The 20,184-nt window shown below is 33.3% G+C and overlaps 1 protein-coding gene across 4 annotated transcripts in view; it reads right to left on the reverse strand.

The window, feature by feature from the left end:
- Positions 1–286: 286 nt before the first annotated feature.
- The window catches only part of UACA (uveal autoantigen with coiled-coil domains and ankyrin repeats), an 88,681-nt gene continuing 68,783 nt past the window's right edge, over positions 287–20,184 (reverse strand). For 3 of the 4 annotated variants that reach the window (XM_007479646.2, XM_016427582.2, XM_001377333.4), the window contains exons 14-19: positions 20,143–20,179; positions 17,321–17,373; positions 10,177–12,921; positions 9,040–9,192; positions 3,869–3,934; positions 287–2,055 (exon numbers count right to left, since the gene is read on the reverse strand). In XM_007479646.2, coding sequence (XP_007479708.2) covers positions 1,984–2,055; positions 3,869–3,934; positions 9,040–9,192; positions 10,177–12,921; positions 17,321–17,373; positions 20,143–20,179 — 3,126 coding nt within the window. In that variant the 3' untranslated portion in view covers positions 287–1,983. The remainder of the gene's footprint in view (positions 2,056–3,868; positions 3,935–9,039; positions 9,193–10,176; positions 12,922–17,320; positions 17,374–20,142; positions 20,180–20,184) is intronic. The other variant, XM_007479647.3, reaches the window with a different exon arrangement.

Here is a 20,184-nt window from a genome sequence, read left to right on the forward strand (position 1 = left end):
GATCCCCCTAATACATAAGGGAGGAAAAATCAAAACCATCCATTATTATGTGATCCACTTATTTTACAAAAAAAGGGTTTTATATTTCAATGTTGTAAATGGAGTTTTAACCATAAACATTAAAAGCCAAGGGGAAAAATAGATCCGACCCAATTAGATACCTATGTTTTCATTTTAGGTGGCTAATACTAAACTGAAATAATTTCCCACTCTGCTCTGATCACCAAGAGGATATGAGGAAGTTATTTTAATTCGTCTATCAGTTACAAAGACATTAAGGACACAATTCATTGAAAGCAGCATTTTATTAATGGATATAGGAGAAATAAAATATATGTTGTTTCCCAAAAATTAGGAAAATATAATTTTGAAATGTCAGTTTCAATTTAGCAAATTCTCTCTAATAAGGATTTCAACAAAATGATAAAATAGAACTTAAAACTTAAGTGTAACATGTGGACCCTTAGATTTTACATTCTAAGAGATTCTACTTAGAGGTTAGAACAGCATATAATCATGCTAATAAAAAGTTAAATATTCCTTATGAAAAATTTAGCACTTCACATTAATGATTTTTTTGAAAATTACACTTTAGAAATTCCTATCATTGCTATAGCTCTCCATTTAGCAAATGAGACCAGTCTTCTCTGGGCAGTGGTTTCCATTTTGATGGTGGTTTGCCCTGAGCTTTGTGAGATAGCTAGACTCATAATCAGCCTCAAGAAGCACTAACTCTTTAGGGAAAGGCACATTCTCTTTAATGCAAGAAAACTTGGTTGAAATGGTTATTCTTTCAGCCCTGTTTGGTATAAACAGTGAAGCTTTTTTTTTTTCCAATTTGAATGGTAAACAAAATTAATAAAATAACTTAAAACAATTAAGCTTTTCATACTGAGATTTATTCAAATAGTTGGTTTCACTAGACTGTTTACTATAAACATTATCAAATTTTTTTGAAATAAAGAATTCTTGCAAAATATCTTTAAGTTTTACCTGCATTTTCAATTAAAACCATAGAGTCAAATTTTAATGCATAAGTCAGGCTTGATTCACAAGAAAGGTAGATCTCAAAGTATAATATTCTTTGGGTATAACTTTCCTATAAATAAACTTGAAAGTTACAAGACACTTAAAATCTATTTTGGTTATTTTCGTGGTAAAGGTTTAAAATTGTTGCTAAAGATATGACACTTTAAGGAATCTAGCATATAATTTATCAAAGAATTACAAAGAATTACCAGAGCATGAAAAATCATGACTTGAAGTAAAAGTTAAGATACTATGCTGGAAATTAACATATCATTTAAAAACTCTTGATAAATTCCAGCCCAGCTATTCTTAATCTAAATGTAATTAGTTACAAAGCATTAATGAAAAAATATCTCTGTAAAAAAGCATAAAACTTCTGAGGAGAAAATCTGTACCTTTAATAAAAGAAAAGGCACTTAAATTTAAGTTACTTAAATAGAAATGCAACTTGGCCAGCCAAGCTACAATACATTTCTGGACACCACATCACATTTTATTTGAGAATGCTCTATTAATCAGAGGGAGGTGTTTTGATTCAATTATAAGTAGCTACCAACTTGAATCCTCTAAAAAACTCTTTTAACAACTGCTTTTAGCAAAAGAAAAATATGGATTCATTTATAATTGAACTCATGTTTTATAATGGGCACCAAAGATTTTTTTAAGCAGTCACTACGACATCAGTAGTAGTAATCAAATCATTTTGACTGCTTTCATTTGCATAACTTTTAATATTCTAAATTTCCTCAAAATTCACAATATATTTTTAATATAACATGAACTGATAATATTCTAACAGTAACAGGCATCTTTCTCATTTCATTTTTCCCTTTGAGAAGAAAAGGTACATTTAATTTCAGCTATGCTAACACAGTAAAATCCATAGTAAGAAGGGAAAGCTGTGGAGGTTGATAAAGACACAGTCACAAGCTTTGGACACCAGGACTAAGTGCTCTAGCAAACAAGTCCCTGTCTCATGCGGATGATCTGGAGTAAGGCAGCTTGAACATCTTCATCCATGTGACCCTTCAAAGAAGAAGAAAAAGTATTTAAATGACCTTCATTTGCACAAAATACTAAAACTAAAAAGGACTTTAGAAGAGTACAATATGTTGTGTGACATTTCAAAATAAAAATCCTTGGCATAAAGGTAAAACACTACAGTTCTAGTGCTACCATATTTGCAATAATGTAGCAATAATAGTAAGAAACTATTACCAATCACTGAAAACAGTGGAAGAGTCTACATGAGCATGCCCATAACATTACCCTTTCAAAATATGGATTTTTTTCCCCACCTCTAATGGAAGGAAATGGTCATTATTTATCTTTTTGAGTAAGGTGTCAAAGGCAGCATGAAATCATAAAGTAGAAAAGAAAATTAGAGAAATTTTTAATTTAAAAAGAGTTGTGATTAAATGCAAAAAAGCCAATATGGCCATCTTGTTTTCGACTTCAAAACTTAAATAGATTATAGCACAACACTTCCTATTAATATAAAAGGTTTCTCTTCCAAAATCTGTTTCTGTAACAGCAGGATGTTTAAATTTCAAACATTAGCCATAGTTGACTAAACTGAATTTCTTAGTTAACTTTATGTGCCAGAAGGCAAGATTTGTTTTGTGTTGCATTAGTAGTCTGCAGAAGAAAAAAAGATAAAACCCAGAAATATAATATCTAAGTTATTCATTATTACTGTTTCAAAAGAAATAACCATGAAATCTGGTCTTTTAAGTTGTAGTATCCATTAGAGAAGACACACTACTGCAGCCAATACCCCACCCAAATGACTCACTCTCCCCCCTCAAATACATGTCTTTCCTTTAAATTCAAACCTCTTCTTCCACATTCCCATTATAAAATCCTAGTCTATTTATTTATCAAGCTTTGTATCAAATATTTCAGCATATTCAACTGCCATAATTTCTTTTATTCCAAAACAACCTTAACAAACGTTTCTACTTATAACATTTGTTTTTAAGGGTTTCTTGTCATCTACTCTGTTTATTCCAATTTATACTACTCACCTAGTATCATTTCTTTAGTATCTCCACAATGACCTTTCTTACAATGTTTTCTTCCACCTCTGCTATCCATGTCTCCATGGTATGATACTGTCCATTTATGAAAACAATTCCTATTTCTTTTCATCTAACATGCAACTGTTTTGTCTTTTTAATGAGCCTTCCTTAAAAACTATTAGGAGGAGAGGTGGAGGATATTGCAGATGAAGTATTGAAGATTTTCTGTAGTGAATCACATATTATAGTATTCACATACAACTATTTTTCTTAATATGTTATAGCAAAATGTTTTTCTCATTTAGAATATTAAATTTCACACAAATAAAGAATTCTTCTGCCTTAGATTTCACTGAGATAGGAACTAAAGAGGTAATTTTCCAAAGTCAAATTATTCTCTCATTTTGTGCAAATCCACTTCTATGCATATACTCCTTTTTAAATAATCAGAGAACTCAGCTGAAATATATAGAACATTTCTGAACTCTAGAGAAAAACACTAAGATCTTTTGACTTCATTTTTCTCAGCATAAGGAGATGTGTTGATAGCAATGCATTATCTCCAGATAGCAACACCATTAATGTGTGTCACCACTGTATGTTGCCAAACTGTCTATAAACTGAGCGACGACCAGATGGAGACAACACTAAATTTAATATGCTGTGTTGCCATATAGCTTTTAAAATTTCCTCCTGAACATACGCAAGAATGGCTAAAAGAAATACAATTATTTTAAAATAAGCATATGGGATGCAGCTACTCTAAACATCAATTACTTTTACATAAGTTTATTAAGCAAAGTGGGGAGGCTATTTACCTGTGCAGCACTAAGAAGATGTGTCCGATATATTCCAATCACTTCTTGGTGCTGTCTGTCAGCATCCTTTATGAAGAAATGGGAAAATGGGTAGAAAATTATTTATTTCACTCAAGTTTCCAACAGATCCTGGAAATTTACTCTAATATTGCCCTCTGCCTCTATGAAACCATTCTGCTCTTTGTGTCCTATAACATGGTAATATCATATACCTTAGCTTGATCACTCATTCTCCAATTGATGAACACTCCTTCACTTTCCAATTGTTTGCTACCACAAAAAGAGCTACAATAAATATTTTTGTGCATATAGGCCCTTTTACATTTTCTTTGATCTCTTTGGGATATAGACCTAATAGTGGTATTTGGATATAATTGCATTATTGTCCCAATTTTTTTCACATTCCCTCCAGTATTTGTCATTTTTCTTTTCTGTCATGAGTTGTTTTAAATTAAATTTCTCTAATCTGTAGAGATTTAGAGTACTTTTTATGTCACTATTGACAGCTTTGATTTTTTCTTCTGAAAACTGCCTATTCCCAACATTTGTCTATCAATTGGAGAATGGCTCTTTTACATATTTGACTCAATTCCTTATATATTTGAGAAATGAAGCCTTTATTGAAGAAATTTGCAGTAAATTTCTCTCTAGGTTTCCTATTTTCCATCCAATTTTGGCTGCATTCGCTTTGTTTGTGCAAAAGACTTTAAAGTTTGGGTAATCAAAAATATCTATTTTACTTGCTATGATCTTCTCTAACTCTTCTTTGATCATAAATTTTCCTCTTATCCATGGATCTGACAGGTACATTATTCCATGTTCCCTTAATTTATATATGATATCACCCTTTGTGTCTAAATCATTTCTCTATTTGGTCATATCTTGGTACAAAGTGTGAAATACTGTTCTATATCTAATTTCTGACAAACTACTTTCTGGTTTCCCTGGAGTTTTTATCAAATGTTGAGTTCTTACCCCCAAAGCTTGGGTCTTCCAGTTTATCAAACACTAGATTACTATGATCATTTATTATTGTATAACAAATCTATTCCACTCATTTAACACTCTTTCTTAGTCAGCACCAGACTGTTTTGAAGACTATCACTTTCAATAAAGTTTGAAATCTGGTACTGCTAAACCACCTTCCTTCACATTTTTTTCACCACAAATTCCCTTGATATTCTTGAACTTTTGTTCTTCCAGATGAATTTTGTTACTATTTTCTCTAGCAATATAAAATAATTCTTCAATAGCTAATTAACATGGCACTGAAAAATTTAGGTAGAATTGTCATTTTTATTATGTTAACTTAGCCTACCCATGAGCAATTTATATTTCTCCAATTGTTTATATGTCTTTATTTGTGTGAAATATATTATAATTGTGTTCATATAATCCCTGAGTTTGTCTTGACATGAGGCAGCTAGGTGGTGCTGTTGGATAGAGTGCTAGGTCCAGAGTCAGAAAGACTCATCCTCCTGAGTTCAAATCTGGGCTTAGACACTTATTAGCACTGTGACCCTGAGCAAGTCACTTTACCCTGCGTCTTCATCTGTTAAAATGAGCTGGAGAAGGAAATGGCAAATTGCTCCAGTACTTCTGCTAAGAAAACCCCATATGGAGCGTGTCAAGGAAGATCATCCCCTCCCCCCTCCTGAGTAGCTTGACATGTCCGTCAAACATTCCTGACATAACATAGTTGCTCCAGGTTTGCATCTGTGTACATGCTGTATGTCAATAAAAGCGAAGATATGGGGCTTCTTGGAGGGAAGGGAAGAGAGAGGAGACGTGGGCATGGAGCAGAAGGGTAAGGGGGAAGGAGGAAGAGACTTGCAGGCTAAGGACCACGTGGTCAGGTTACTTATAGGAATGATGAGGTTTAAACTGATTGTCTACCTTTTCTAATAAACTTTATAAAATATATATCTGGGTAGAAATATTATTAATTCTTACAGAATTCACAAATAGTCAGATGTAACTGAAGAAAATGATTGACTTGTCTTGGCAGGTAGACTCTCAAGTATTTTATATTTTCTATAGTTATTTTGAGTGGAATTTCACTATCTGTTCTTTTGCTGCTAGGTTTTATTGGTATTATAGCAAAAATGCTGATAATTTATGTGGGTTTATTTTATATCTTGCAATTTTGCTAAAGTTGTTCATTGTTTTGACTAGTTTTTTAGGTGATTCTCTAAGTATACTATAAAATCATCTGCAAAGAATGATAATTGTATTTCCTCACTGTTTATTTTTATTCTTTCATTTTTTTCTTATTATTATAACTAGCATTTCTAGAACAATATTGAATAATAGTGATAATAGATATGCTTGCTTCACTCTTGATCTTACTGGGAAGGCTTCAAGTTCATCATCATTAGAGACAATGCTTTCTCTTGGTTTTAGATGGATACTATTTATTGCTTTAAGAAAGGATCCATGCTTTGGTTTCATCTTCACTGGTGGTGTATTCACCCATTCCTTTTTGGATACTAGCAATTTGGTTTTATTCTTTCTCTTTTTAAAACAAATTAAACTAATGCCTTGTCTATTTTATTGCTTGTTTGTTTGTTTATTTTTTAATAAAAACAGTTTCTAGCTTTATTTTTAATTCAGTGGGTTTTTTATGTTCAACTTTGTCAATTTATCCTTTGATTTTCATTATCTCCATTTTGGTATTCAACTGGGGATTTTTAATTTCTTCTTTTTTCTAGTTTTAGTTGCCTGTACAATTCACTGATCTGTTCTTTCTCTCTTTTACTGATGTGAGAGATTAGAGATATAATTCCCCTAAGGACGTTTTGGCTGCATTTCACAAATTTTACTACATTGTCTCTTTGTCACTCTTTTTAATGAAATTACTGATTTTTTCTATGGTTTGTTCTTTGATCTAGTCATTCTTTAGGATTAGATTTAGTTTCCAATTAATTAAAATTTAAAAGATTAAAAATCTATGCTTTCCTGACCCTTTAATGAATGTAATTTTTATTGCATTATGGTCTGAAAGGAAAGCACTTAATATATTTTTCTTCATTTGGTTGTCATGTTTTTATGCCCTAATAGTGTGTAATTTTTTTTTGAAGATGCTACATGTAGCTGAGAAAAGGTATACTCCTTTCTATTCCTGTTCATTTTTCTGCAGAGGTCTATCATATCTAACTTCTCTAAGATTCTATTCATCTCCATTCTTATTTATTTTTTATTTTAAGGCTAAATTTATCTAGTTCTGAGAGGGGAATAGTTTAGTTTAACTATCTCCACTTGTAATTCATTTAGCTTTTCTTTTAAGAGTTGGATGCACCATTTAATCTGGTAATACCGCTATTCGGTCTATCCCAAAGAGATAATAAAAAAGGGAAAAGGACCTACTTGTACAAAAATACTTTTAGAAGCTCTTTTTTTGTAGTGGCAAAGAAATGGAAACTGAGGGGATGTCCATCAATTGTGGAAGAGCTGAACAAACTGTGGTACATATTGGTGAAGGAATACTATTATGCTATAAGAAATAATAAGCAAGATTACAGAAAAAGCTGGAAATATCTGCAGGAACTGATGCTGAAATAAACAGAACTGAGAGAATATTGTACACAATAACAGCAATATTGTATGATAATTATCTGTGAAAATATTGGCCATTTTCGGCAATGCAATGATTTGGGACAATCCTGAAGGATTTATGATGGGGAATGCTATCCACCCCAGAGAAAGAACCTTTGGAGTTGTCTTTCATGTAAATACAATGGTATATTTATGGTTTTAATTTGGGGTTTTGGTTATGTATGAATCTGATCTTATAACTATGACCAATATGGAAGTATTTTGCATGACAATAAAAATAAAATAAAAAAAATTTGGATGCATTCCCATTTGCTATATAGATGTTTAATATTGATATCACTTCATTGTCTATGGTTCCTTTTAGCAAGAGGTAGTTTCCCTGACTATTTCTTTCAATTAGATCTATTTTTGCTTATGCTTTGTCTGAGATCATGAGTGCTATCCCTGCCTCTTTTACTAGATCTGAAGCATAACAGATTTTGTGCTAGGACCTTATTTTTTACTTTTGTATGTCTTTTTCTGTTTCAAATGTGTTTCTTGTAAACAACATATTATTGAATTCTATTTTTAATGCATTTTGCTACCTGTTTTAATTTTATGGGCAAATTCATTACATTCACATTCACAGTTACGATTAGTAACTGTCAATTTCCATTCATCTCTTTTCCTCCTACAACTGTTCAGTGCCCTTTTGGGTATTATCTTCCCCTGTTAGAAAATAAGCTCCTTGTGGGCAGGGACTTCCTTTTTGCTTTTGTTTGTGTCCTCAGCTTTTAACACAATTCCTGGCATGTAGTAAGCACTTAATAAATTTGTCATTTTAAGAAAGGATTCATGCTTTAATTTCACCTTCATTGGAGGTATATTCACCCATTCCTTTTTTGGGTACTAATAATTTGGTTTTCTTCTTTCTCTTTTTTGAGGTGTTTGTTGGTTTGCCTTGCTATATCAGAAGTCCCTCATATCTCCTATAAAAGGGAAAGGTGGTATAATACCTGTTCTCTAGAACCAAACTATTCATTGCAATTAATGTAAGTTCAACTACCTTTTAGTGTTGGTTTTCATTTCAATTATTGTAGTCAAATATTATACTCTTGGTTCTGCTTTCTTCTAATACACAGTGACATTTCTTTCCTCAAAGCATTTGTCTCTACCATTCATTTGGCATTTAGTCATTTATTGCCATGCAACATTTCTCAAGAAATTATTTTCTTTCCATAGGACTTTATCTTACCTTCCCCACCTATATTATAAACTATGTGAGGATCATGTAGCATAATTCTTTAGGTCTTTAATAGAAGTAAATTAGTATAATAAATATAGTGGTATAAATACAAAATTTCTAGATATATATAAAGGTATAGGAACTGCCTTGTTAATAGAGAGCAGACAATTCTAGGAGTTCCCTTAAAAGGAGACCAAATTTTAAAAAAGGAAACCTTGAAAGCTAATTAAACTTTGATATTACCATGGTAAGTAATATTCACTAGAGATATGAAATTAGAATATCTGAAAAAGACCTCAGACCTTCTGATTTCTGAGTATTCTAAAAATCTAAAAAAAAATTAGATATATCAATATGCACCTCAACTAAATTTGTCTTATTAGGTACTTACAGCCAGTTGCTGTTGTAGAGAATTCACCTGTTGCTGAAGTGTTTCCACCTGTTGATTCTCTCTCTTTGTAGAATTCCCACTTGTATAAGTAAGTTGTGAGAGGCCATTAAGGGCCTGTTTCAGTCGTTCCACATCATTAAGCAGTTCTGTTATCTTAGAAAAGTTAAGAGGAAGAAAACTGTTTCTATTATCCACTCATTAAACATTCCTTTGAAAACATTACAAGTCTCATCTCTATGAAGCTTTTCTTGAAAACTACACTCAGAATAATAAGAATTCTAGTACTTAAGATACATTTAGATGAGATATGGTTGAAGTGGAGGGTGGGGGTAAGAATTAAAGGTATGGATATTTTATTTGTATTTGAGGTAAATTTGAGGCAGAAGTCATGGGAATTGAAGAGACTCAGGAACTGGGAGGCAAAGGCATATGAAGGGAGCAGGGATTAAAGTAGAGAATATGACTGTGTTCCAGGTACTGTTTATTGGGGAGAATGGAAAGAAACTTGTAGGTCTTTAGATAATAGCAGAAAGGATCTGGACAGGCTTTAATAAATTTTAAGGAAGTGATTTCTGAGTAATGGTGGCAGAATGGTCTGAAAGTTGCAGTGGAAAACAAGGAATATACCAATTCCTTAGGACTAGCATGGCATAGTGAACAGAGTGGTATATTTGAAGCCAGGAAGATCTGAGTTTAAAATCCCACCTCTGATATATACTGGCTGTCTATTCCCAGTGCTTTTCACACAGTTTCAGTACATAATAGGTCCTTACTATTGACTGACTGGCTCTGATATCTTGAAGAGAAAATCAAGACTCAGTGAGTACCAGAAAAATGTAAGGAATTCAAGAAGAGATCTTATAAGATCAAAGATTTTAAACTAGAAAGGACCTTAGAGTCATTGGTGTCTTTCATTTAGCACTCATATATTATCTTAGTTGTGGTGTGTGTGTATATTTGCATATATGTGTGTCATTTCTGTAAAAATTGTATTTAGTGCAATTTTTAATTGCCCAGAGAAATTTTAACAATAATTAATATTTTGTGTAATGAGAAGCCAAAATAAATCTGAAATTATTAAGATATAACAGAGTTTTATCTTCTGATTAATATCATGCAGATTTTCTTACTGCCTACCTTATTGTCTTTAGCTTCTATTTGTTTGGCGGACTCTTGCATTCTTCTTTGTAAATCAGTAATTGTTGTTAAAGATTTGTCACATCTTTCTTTTTGATCCTTAATTTCTTGTTCAATGCTTAAACTCCTTGATTGTATCAATTCTTTTTCATCTTTTGCAGAAAGTTCTGCCTTTTTAGCACGCGCAGCTTCTTCACACACTTCCTCATACTTTTTATTCAAAGCAGTGAAATTTTCTGTTATGTTGGTAATTTGTGCCTCTAAGGCACTTTTCATTGTGCTATATTCAGATAAATCAATAACCCCTCTAGACTCTAATTTCTTAAATGCTTGTTTCAAATTCTGAATCTCATCTTGGAGTCTAGAGATCTTTTCGGTTTTGGATTGACTTTCTTCTTCTTTTTCACTCAATTTGGCTTTCATGTACCCAGCTTCTTTCTCCAATGCTTCCTTTATCTGCTCATGTTCTACCAGGGGCACAGAAGAATGCCTTTGATTCTCTACCATCTGCTGCCATTCAGTTGCTGCCCGTTGAGCTTCCTCATGACGCCTCTGCTTGTCCTTAAGTTCTTCTCTCAGAGCCTCAATTGTGCTGCTAAGAGAGTTTTTCAGTGCTTCAACCTGCCCCAGGGGAACATGTTTCTGCAAAAGTGCTTGTGCTGCAAGTACTTCAGAGTTCTGTTTGGCATTTTCTTCCAGGAGTTTCACTTTTTCACTTATTACTTCAGTGTATTTTTCTGACAGATCCTTTAGCTGTTTGTTAAGTTCTTCTGTTTTTTGTTTCAATAATTTCTCCAATTCACGGGAGTTCTCGATAAGAATATCCTTTTTCTTCAAATCATTCTGAATCATGAGAACCTCATTTTTTAATTTTTCATTTTCCTGCTGACATTTATGAGCCTCTTCTTCCCCTACTCTGCATCTTTGTGTCTGTGCTATCAACTGATCCCTGAGTTCTTTCACAGTGGCTTTAAAGGTTTTCTCTCGTTCTTCAAAACTAACAAGTGGAGCATACTTTAGCTTAATGCACTCTTGTATTGTATCAAGTTCCTTCTTTTGGGCTTCAATCTCAGCAAGCAAAGTTAAAATCTCTTTTTCACCCTTATTATACTTAGCAAGAACTTCAGCATTATTTTCCTGAGTTTCTTTTAGGCTTTTGTTGATAGCATTCATTTTATCTTCATGTTCTTTTATACTGATATACTCAGCTTCCATTTGGTTCTTAGAATCTTCTAGCTTTTTTTTTAATGCTCCATTTTCATCTCTTACTTGTACAAATTCTTTTTTTGCATCTTCAAGTTTTCTTTTCACATCTGTCAATTCTCTGTTAGTTTTATCCAAAGTATTATTTAACGCTGCTTTAATTTCTTCATGAGTTGTAACAGGCACATACTGTTCATTTATCGCCCTTTTCAGTTTTGTATTCTCAGATATGGTTACATGCAACTTTTCTTCTCTACCACCACTTATTTTATTAAGTTCTGAAAGTTCTTTTTTAAGTTCATTGATATTAGATTTTAGAGATATTATCTCTTTTTCATGGTTTTCTAGAGGGATATATGTAGCTTCAAGATGACAAACATTCTTACTTAAATTGTTTCTTTCTATCATCAGTTTCTCATTTTCCATGTCTTTTTCCTTATACTTTTGTGTTAAATCCATTAGTTTTTTGTTCAAATCTTCAATATTCAAACCATATGACTTTTTCATTTCTTCATTCAATTTTAAAGGAATATAATGAGTTTTCATATCAATTGCTAAGTTCTGCAACTGTTGGTTTAGTAGCTTGTTATCTGCACAAACCTTTTCAAGTTCTTTCTGTAATGCCTGATTCTTCAAAGTTAATTCAGTGATTTTCTTTCCAAGTTCACCTGACTTGTGTTCAAATTTGTCCTTAAGTTCTTCATGTTCTTCTGGCCTTACATAATGAGAAAGCTTAGCTTTATAGTTCTCAAGTTCTCTCTTTAACTGTCTAAGTTCAGTCTGTGATTTTTCATATTCTTTTTCCATCTCCACAAACATTTTTGCTTTCTCATTCACTTCATTTGATAACAAGTTTTTCATGTTGTCAAATTTTTCAGCAGGGATAGAGAGGGCCAACTTTGTTGCCAATTCTTTTAGTTGACCTTCCATCTCCAAAGCTTTTTTCCCTCTCTTCTCTCGCTCTATTTCAGACATGCTAAATTCTTTCTGTAATCGTTTATTTTCTTCTACTAGCCTCCCTTCATCCCTTTTAAACTCCTCTACTAACATTTCATTTTGTTTAATTTGGTTCTTTAACCTTCCTACTTCAGCAGAAGCTCCTTCATACTTTGCTTTCATGTCTTTCAACTGATCCCTTAATTCTGTTAATCTGTTATTTCCTGAAGCCGCTTCATTTGTCAAGTGCTCCTTCAGAGCAAGAAAATGAGTTTGCATTTGCTTTACTTTACCTTCTGACTCATACATTCTCTTTTGCACATCTTTCAAAGCATCTTCTAATTGCTTTATCTGTTCATCAGAATCCTCCTTGACTCTTTCACATTCTAATGCCAAAGCTTTGTATTCTGCCACTTTGTGGGCCAGTTCATTTTGGAGTTTAATTTTCTCCTGTTTAGCTGAATCACAAAAGGTTCTCATAGTGTCCAACTCTTTTTTTAAAATCTCATTTTCAGAAATAGTTTGATTGGGTAAGGACAATTCCAACGGTCTTAGCATGGATCTTGTTTGTATATGGGCTGGTACTGGAATACCTGAAGACGTATACTAGTAGGAAGGAGAAAAAAAATATTGATTATATAAAGCCTTAAAAAAGTATTAATATACTTGTCAGGTTCATAGAACCTAGAACTGAGAAGTACATGGAAATACTTAGAGAAAAAATTATTAATCAAATTTTTTTTTTGTAAGAGAAATTCTACAACAAAGTATCAATGTTAACCTAATGCTGATCATTCATCTAATACAGGAATTCTTAACCTTTTTTTTTGTCACAGATTACCTTTGGCAGTCTAGTGAAGTTAAAAGGCCCCTTCTCAAAGTAATATTTAAAAATTCAATAAGATATGAAGATTGGATTTAGCTATCTCCTGATGTAACAATGAAGATACTTCACTCTTCCTTTATTGTGAAGATTAAATTGTAATCCCCTGATTGTAACAAGGTATTTAGCTCTTCCTTTATTGGGACAACTGAATTGTAATCCACAATCTATTTTTAGATTTTAATCTACAAAAAGGTGGTAAGAGTATTTTAAGTAATCTACCCATTTTAACTACAAAAAGGTGTTAAGTAACCCAAAAAGGTATCATATAACCAAAGAAGGTGTGAACTAAAGAGTGGGCAGTCTTGGAGAGGAACATCTGCTGGGATTGGTAGACGTGAAATTTTAGGGGAGATGACACAAGAGAAAAAGATCTTTAAAAAGAGGACCAGAGGCCAGAAGATATATTCGATTCGAGGGATCTGATTGAGATCTCTGATTCAGAGTTGGACTGGAGGAACTGGACCCCTGGAGGAACTCATGCAGGAGACCTCAGACTACTTTCCTTTTAGATGGTCACCATTGGTGAGTGAAAGGCTGATTTAGTGATCCTGCCTTTCTGCCTCCAGGAAAGGCCCATCATCTTGAGACTCACTCTCTCTCTCTCTCTCTCTCTCTCTCTCTCTCTCTCTCTCTCTCTCTCTCTCTCCCTCCCTCCCCTTTTCTCCCTTAATATCTCCCTTCTATTGTAAATAAACTACCATAAATTCCATTTACTTTAGTAATTCATTTCGGGATTTAGAAATTAAATCCCTGGTGACCACCTAAATAAATATTCAGAGTCCAACCACAAATAAATTTTAACAGATTAAGGGACTCATTAAGGTCAAAATGTTTATATGTATACACGGAAAGAGGATTTCTGTAATTCTCAAAATTACTCTTACTAGTAGAAAAGATAGAAGCAATTTACTCAGAAAAAGGGTAGGGAAGTAAGCTGATTATAATGGTATGATAAATATGTAGATGTGATAATATGGAACAGTATGTATGTATCATATAATAGGTATGCATATGAATGATATGTAAAAAAATTAATGAAGGGTTGAAAGAGACGGTTGCACTGAGAGAAAAGGGAAGGGAGAGATAGAAGGGAGTAAATTATATATCCTAAAGAGGTGTGAAAAATCATTCTAGAGAGAGAAGGATAAGTGTGGCAACAGGCAAGGCTTAAATCTTACTCACATTGTAAAGGGCTCAGAGAGGATAAAACAAGTATATTCAGTGGGGTATAGAAGTCTATGTTACTACACAGAGAAGAAGGGGAATAACACAAGGGAGGAAGGAGGTAACTGGAGGGAAGAGGAAGTGGGGGGGCATTCCTCAAAATAATAAATAGTATATATTTAAAACCATCGGCAAGTATCATCTCCAATTGGGACAAGTTAGAAGTTTTCCCCAAAAGGTCAAGAGTCAAGCAAGGATGCCCATTATCACCTCTATTATTTAATATTGTTCTAGAAATAGGAGAGGTAGCAGTTAGAGAAGAAAAAGAAATTGAAGGGATCAAAATAGGCAACAAGGAACCTAAACTCTCACTCTTTGCAGATGATATGATGGCATACTTAAATAATCCTAGAAAATCAACTAAAAGGTTAGTGGAAATAATTAACAACTTTAGCAAAATTGCAAAGTACAAGATAAACCCACATAAATCATAAGCATTTCTATGTATTTCCAACAAAATTCAACAGCAGGAGTTAGAAAGAGAAACTCTTTAAAATTACTCTAGACAATACAAAATATTAGGAATTTATTTACTAAGACAAACACAGAAATTAAATGAACACAACTACAAAACACTTTCCACAGAATTAAAACTAGATCTAAATAATTGGAAAAATATTAATTGCCCCTGGGTAGGAAGAGCTAACATAATAAAAATGACAATCCTACCCAAATTAAACTGTTTATTCAGTGTCATACCTACCAAACCACCAAAAAACTTTATTTTATAGAAATAGAAAAAATTATAAGAAGTTCATCTGGAAGAACAAAGGATCAAGAATAACAAAGGAAATAATGAAAAAAAATGTGAAGGATGAAGGCCTAGCAGTACCAGATCTTGAACTGTACTATAAAGCAGTGGTCATTAAAACAAGATGGTGAGAGACAGAAGGGTAGATCAATGGAATAGACTAGAGATAAATGACCTCAGCAAACTAGTATTGACAAACCCAAAGATCCCAGTTTTGGGGACAAGAATTCACTGTTTGACAAAAACTGCTGGGAAAATTGGAAAATAGTATGAGAAAAATTGGGTTTAGATCAACATTTTACACCCTATGCCAAGATAAAATCAAAATGGGTAAATGACTTAAAATAAATTAGGTGAACATAGAATAGTATATATGTCAGATTTGTGGGAAAGAAAGGAATTTAAGATCAAGCAAGAGACTGAGAACATTACAAAATGTAAAATGAATGACTTTGATTATATAAAAATAAAAAGGTTTTGTACAAACAAAACCAATGCAACCAAAATTAGAAGGAAAGCAACAAACTGGAAGAACATTTTTATAACAAAATCCTTCTGACAAAGGTTTAATTTCCCAAATATATATGGAACTAAGTAAAATTTACAAAAAATCAAGCCATTCTCTAATCAACAAATGGTCAAGGGACATGAGTAGGCAGTTTTCAGATAGAGAAATCAAAACTATCAAAAAGTACATGGAAAATTTGTTCTAAATCCCTCCTGATTAGAGAAATACAAATTAAAACAACGCTAAGGTACCACTTTATACCTAGCAGATTGACCAATAAGACAGCAAAGTAATAAATGGTGGAGGGGACATGTCAAAATTTGGACACTAATACACTGCTGGTGGAGTTATGAATTGGTCTAACCATTATGGAGGGCAATTTGGAATTATGCACAGAGGACTTTAAAAGAATGCCTATTCTTTGACCCAGTCATGCCACTTTATGGGTTTGTACACCAAAGAGATAATAGGGAAAACTATTTTTACAAAAATTTTCATAGCCATGCTCTTTGTGGTGGCAAAAAATTGGAAAATGAGGGGGTTTCCTTCAATTGAGGAATGGCTGAACAAATTGTGGTATCTGATGGTAATGGAATACTATTGTGCTGAAAGGAATGATGACTGGAGTAATTCCATGTGGACTGGAATGACCACCAGGAATTGTTGCAGAGTGAAAGGAGCAGAACCAGGAGAAAATTGTACACAGAGACTGATACACTGTGGCATGATTGAATGTAAAAGACTTTTCTACTAGTAGCAATGCAATGACCCAGAACAATCCAGAGGAACTTAGGAGAAAGAATGCTATTCATATCCAGAGAAAGAACTGTAGGAGTAGAAACACAGAAGAAAACATATGATGGATGACATAATTTGACAGGGATATAATTAGGATTTCGATATTAAAGAATTGCTCTACTGCAAATATGAATAACATGGAAAAAAGTTTTGAACAATAATACATATATAATCCATTGGAATTGCTTGTCAGCTCCAGTAAGGGGAAGGGAAAGGGGGAGCAGGAGAAGGGATCATGAATCATGTAACCATGGAAAAATGTTCTAAAGAGAAAAAAGAAAAAGAAAACATGTCATAGAACATACCTTCTGAATGTTTATTTCCCTCATCACAATATGAGTTTTTTCAAGTAAGGGTTATCTTGCTTTTCTATTTATTATTATTTTTCCACAACAATTAGTAAAGTGCATTACACATATCGAGTATTCAATAAATGCTTTATTCATTCATTCACAAAACTTTACAGCAAGGAACTTTGAGATTCTGTAGTTCAACACTTATTTTTAATAAGAAAAAATTTTTTAATTTACTTACCTTTGGATAAGAAAAAAGATGTCATTTTTAAAAATCATTCATGTTTCTGCTCTCTTTCATATGTAAAAATAACTAAGAGCTGTCTGTGCACTTGAAAACATTCACCATGAAAAGAAACTTGACTCTCTTACTTAAGTTACTTCCACCAAAATTACTCCAGGGGGCACCAGAAACTGCTAACTCTTTCTAAACTAGTCTTGGCAATTGACAACAAATCTATTACAAAGCACTCTGGTAATTGTCTAAATCCACAAATTCTATTTAATTTTTTATGTGGCATAAAAATCATAAGAGAAATAGTTACCTGTGATTCTGAAACAAAAATCTGAGTCTGCTTAAGAAGCACATCTTCTTTTCCTAAATTAACAACAAAAAAACTATAAATATTTATGCAAATATAGTTTCAGTGTTAGCTTGGTTCTAAAATCTCAAATTGTTACATGCAAAAGAAAAAAATTATGAGGGAAATATAAAAATATACTTAATCCTGATAGTTTTTACAAGATAGAATCAATTCCAAATGGTAAGGTTATTAATATCAAAGAATAAAAATACCTTGGAATTAGAAAGGGACATTCTAGCCAACAAAAATCACACAGCCTTTGCTTGAAGATATCTAATAAGGAGAAACCCATTACCTCACAAAGCAGCATATTTCATTTTATTCATTCCAATTCAGTAATTAGTTTTTAAGCCCTACTTTGTGCTAGGGGTAACAGTGATTGTAAAGCAAAACAAAATATTCTCTGCCTTCATTCAAAAAGCTTATTTTCTACTTATTGGGAAATATCTCATGATCAGCCCTAGATTTGTCTTTACAGCTGCTCTTCATTCTGCCTTCTGGGACTGAGAGGAAAAAAGTTTAATTTTTTTTCCTTAATGATAGCCCTTCAGATATTTAAAAGATATCCAAAAGCACAGGAAAGATGGAAAATTTGCAGGAATTGGAGTCTGAGACCCTGAGTTCAAATCCCAGTTCTACTTCACTACATGTAGCGCTAAATCACTTGACCATTATGCTCCTTGTTTCTTCATGTATAAAATGAGGGGCTTGGAATATATGATCTCTAAGGGTATCCTTTCAGCTCGAATTTCTAGTCTCATGTTTTCCTTAAAAGGCAAAATATTGTCACAATCCTTCAACTGATATAAAATGGCAAGATCAGGCCTGTTCCCATCCTGGTTGCTCTTCTCTTGAAACTTGGCAGTGACATCAACTTACAGATGTCATTTGTAACATCGTGCCTAGAATTCAACAAGGAGCAGCTAGGTGGTGCAATGGATAGAGTGGCTTTGGAAACTGGGAGACCTGAGTTCAAATGTGGCCCCAGATATTTAGTAGCTGTGTGACCCTGGGCAAGCCAGTTGATTCTATTTGTTTCATTTTCCTCATCTGTAAAATGAGCCAGAGAAGGAAATGGCAAACCACTCTAGTATTTTTGCCAAGAAAACTCTAAATGGGGTCCTGAAGAGTAAGACATACCTGAAACAATTGAAAAACAAGAATTAACAAAAAATTCAGAATGTGTTCTGACCAGCAAAAGAAGAGTGAGATGATCATCTCCCTTGTCCTAGACACAAATGTCTCTTGGAATTCTGCCTAAAACGGCTTCATCTGGCTAATATTAAGCTTTCAATTCTCTAGAGTGACTTCATAGTTAATAAGTCAGAACTCAGTGGGAGAAAAAGCAGTAGGAGGGAAACAGAAGAGGACACACACAAATAAAAACTTACACAATATTTTTAAAGCATTAGGAAGCATTGGTTTTTCTCTGTCCCCAGGATAGTTTAAAATTATTAATTCAATGGCATTATCTAGTCATCAAGACCTGAGAAACCAAGTCTTAAACACTTCCTTTTTTCTATTTTAGAACAAATAAAGTGAAGACTATCAATGGCTTGGTGGATACATAATTATAAGTAAGGACTGTCTTTAAGTCCTCAGAAGGGAGCAGTTACTATTAAGTGAAAAATATCCTTCTTAAGGTTTCAGAATCTCATTAGTATGGTATTCCCTCCACCATCAGAGATCAAAACTCCTTCAAAAACTGGGTATACTTGGGGCAGCTAGGTAGCTCAGTGGATTGAGAGCCAGGCCCAGAGATGGGAGATGCTGGGTTCAAATCTGACCTCAGACACTTCCTAGCTGTGTGACCCTGGGCAAGTCACTTATCCCCACTGCCTAGCCCTTACCACTCTTCTGCCTTGGAACCAATGCATAATATTGATTCTAAGGTGAAAGGTAAGGCTTTAAATCTCTCCAAATTGAACTTCAGAAGTCAAATTTCATCACTAATCTGATACTCAAAGCCCTTCCAGCTGGGGGAAACTGTTGGAACTTGTGCTCTGATAACATAGTTCTTAGACAATGAAGGCAAACTTCCTATCAAAATAAGACAGTTGAGAAGATAGAGAAATAAAAAATGTAGCCTATGTGTACATTGCTGGAAAATTAGGTACTTTACAGTGAAGAACAATGAAAAACTTGGAAGATAAATGATGTATTGCTTTAAGACTCCATTACAGATGGCTCAGTGGATAATCGGGTCTAGAGACAGGAAGCCTTGAGTTCAAATCTGGCCCCAGATACTTCCTAGCTATATGATCCAGGGCTTAACTTAACTCCAATTGCCTAGCCTTTATCATTTCTTTTGCCTTGGAACCTATATTTAGTATTAGTTCTAAGAAAAAAGGCAAGAGGTTTGAATTTTTTTTTTAATTATAATAGTGGTTTCTTTAAATCCCAAGAAGTTTAAAAATATTTACTCATATTTCTTACGCCTATCCTTCAGGAATGCATGCAAAGTTTTCCCCTAATGAGTGAGGGAAGTTATATTCCTTTCAATGAAAAAAAGCTCTCTACTTCATGATATATAAAGTCAACCTGATAGTATAGACATTGACTATATAAAAATGTACTTTAAATAAATACAAAATTTAAGGTTAAAACTTATAAGAAACACATATAATTCTGGTTGTTTTCATCTAGTCTTGGAGAAATGAGTATGTTAGTGATTAAAGTTAGCAGAACCATCAAAAAGAATTACATTAAGTAAGTCCAAATAACCATTCTCACTACAATCTAAATAGGTCATTATGAAGTATAGTCTGTATTTAGGTACTTACTACTATTGAAGTGACTTCCTGCTCCCACAAAGTCACCCTGAA

Source organism: Monodelphis domestica, chromosome 1, assembly GCF_027887165.1.
Source record: "Monodelphis domestica isolate mMonDom1 chromosome 1, mMonDom1.pri, whole genome shotgun sequence".
NCBI classification, from domain to species: Eukaryota; Metazoa; Chordata; class Mammalia; order Didelphimorphia; family Didelphidae; genus Monodelphis; species Monodelphis domestica.